Raw genomic sequence first — 2,497 nt, forward strand, 5'->3', positions numbered from 1 at the left:
GACATCCGGTCGAGAGAAAATTATGACCAAGCCGCATGCGCCGTTAAAAATTTCCCCGTATGTGTAGACACGCCTCAAAGGTGTGTCTAACAGTGAAAAATATTTTGATTGGCTACAAACGTTCAGGAAGGTGGATATTCGACGATGAAGTCACGTGGCCGGAAACAGACCATGACGTCAGAGGTGTGCAAACTGCGATATCTAGCGATTACGAGAACGTAGACTCCTCAAAGTAGGTTCATTCGAAAGATAATTTAATAGCGAATCGTTTAGGCTATAATTTAAAAATATTGACGAAGGCTCCTTTGCAGGAAACCGGAATAGCAAAGCCGGGTACTGACCGGAGGTGGAGACAAGGTACACGCGTTACCGACGTCACTCCACGTGATGACCTACGTATCGCGACGTAATAACTGGTCAGGAATAGTAGGGTTGATGCCTGATTAGTACGCATGCGCTAATGTTGGCGCGATCTACTGCACTAGCTCTCTGTTCGTTACTTTGATACGACAGAGCAATTCTTTATCTGATCCGAAGCGAATAAACAAGTTGTCATTCTTCTAGATGAATTGAAGGCGGAAACCAAGACTTAGTTCCTTCAATCAATACTGTAGCCTAGTTTACAGTGCAACTGACGGCTGTTGCTTTATTTGTTGGCAAGAATTTGAGTTATTGCCCATAGCAACGCACATAGCAACGGACCTGTTGTGTTGCGGTTGCTATGGCTGTGTACCTGTATTTTGTGATTACAGATGCAATATATTGCACTCATGCACACAGATTCTAATATCTTAGTTTCATTGCTGAATCATCATGAACATGTTTGTTTTTCTGATGAGACGTGACCTGAAGTAAGTTAGTAAATTTGGTACATGCACGTTTAGTAGTTGCAGTAGGCGGTAGTGTGTGACGAGTATGGCAGTCTAATGCAAATAGAGTGCTCTTTGGACAATGATGTCTCAGCACGTGAGCTTCACAGGAAGTTTGACAGGGGAGGGGCTTGTAATGGGGGAAATTGTTTGAGACCATGTTTGGTAGACGACCTTTGGAAACACATTAGATTACGTGGAAATGTTTTATTTCAGACTAGACTGTACCTGCCCCGGATGTGAGGGTGTGTGAGGAGGAGTATATAAGAGCAATCTCACCAGCTCACTTCATCAGTATCAAGGTCATCATTATGTTTTCATTTTTTGTGACAGTTCTTGTGGCCATTCAAGTCATTGCTACTTCTGCTGGTCAAAGTGTGTCAGATGAGAGAAATCAGCAGGTTAGGATGATCAAGGATTAACATCTAAAACATATCACTAAAGTTTGGATGTGATTTTGTTTACTGAGTAGACATGTGTGTCTGCTGGTGTTCCTGGCATACCTGGATCTCCTGGAGTTAATGGATCACCCGGACGAGATGGAATGAAAGGAGGAAAAGGAATAAAGGGAGAGAAAGGATTAGTTGGAGATGTCGGCAGTAAAGGTAATGCTGGGAAGATAGGTCCACAAGGTCGACAAGGGATAAAAGGAGAAACAGGAGGGAAAGGAGAAGGTATGACACTCAACTGGAAACAGTGTGTGTGGAATAGAAATGATGCCAAGGACAGTGGTCTGATTCAGGTTATTTCAACTCAATTTGTAATTACAATTATCAACGTGTGACTTGTTTCTGCTTTCTTTTTAACAGAACTGTAATTTTAGGAAACATGACAGCAATTCAGCTCTACATGTTGCATATGCATGAGCTCTCAGGGTATCCTGCTCCAGTAGTGACTGTTGTTCTCGATGGTATTTTACATTCAACGGTAACGAGTGCAGTGGACCTATGACTATTGAGGGAGTTGTGTATAGTAGACTACATGATAATCTTCACCGTCACAGACAGATGGAGGGATACTGTGAGAACATTCCAGCAGGTCAAGTCACAATTGGATTCAACATTGGAAACTGTAACAAATGGAGCTCAAAAAAGTTTAATGGCAATACAGGATGGGCATCAGTATCTCGCATTATGATTGCAGAAGTTCCTCCATCACAAAAGTAACTGAATTAGAGAGGAATTAGAACTTGTGTTCAGGATAGTTTGCAGTACAGTACGTGCAGTACGAGGTAGCTGAAGTAGGAGGCTGGATGGTGCACACCCATGTCTCTCTTTGTTGTATGTGAGTGTATGTATACTTAATCCAACGTGTAGCTGCAGCTACAACAAAATTCAAAGCTACAGAACAAAATTGTTGTCCAGACATGCATATAGACCATCCAAGCTTGCTTTTGAAGTGTGTGTCATTCGGTGTGTGCACGTGTGTCTTACTATAGCTGCCTGTTTAGGTATCTATCTGTCTCGATCTCTAAATTTGTGTACAGTATGTCTCTCCATCTGTCCGTCTGTCGGTATGTTTGCATGGTCTTTGCTTGTTTGCTTTGTCTTCCTGTTTGTTTGTCTGTCTGTCAACACACGTCACTGTAAATCAATTAATTAGTTGATTTACAGTATAGCAAATCTTCA

General features: G+C 42.1%; 1 protein-coding gene across 1 annotated transcript; it reads left to right on the forward strand.

Annotated features, from left to right (window-relative positions):
* Positions 1–1,105: 1,105 nt before the first annotated feature.
* On the forward strand, positions 1,106–2,200 carry LOC134196571 (collectin-10-like). Its single transcript, XM_062665744.1, has 3 exons — positions 1,106–1,270; positions 1,342–1,611; positions 1,679–2,200. The coding sequence occupies exons 1-3, from the start codon at positions 1,181–1,183 to the stop codon at positions 1,733–1,735; spliced, it is 417 nt and encodes a 138-aa protein (XP_062521728.1). The 5' UTR covers positions 1,106–1,180; the 3' UTR covers positions 1,736–2,200.
* Positions 2,201–2,497: the final 297 nt, after the last annotated feature.

The sequence above is a fragment of the Corticium candelabrum genome, chromosome 1 (assembly GCF_963422355.1).
Source record: "Corticium candelabrum chromosome 1, ooCorCand1.1, whole genome shotgun sequence".
Taxonomy (NCBI): Eukaryota; Metazoa; Porifera; class Homoscleromorpha; order Homosclerophorida; family Plakinidae; genus Corticium; species Corticium candelabrum.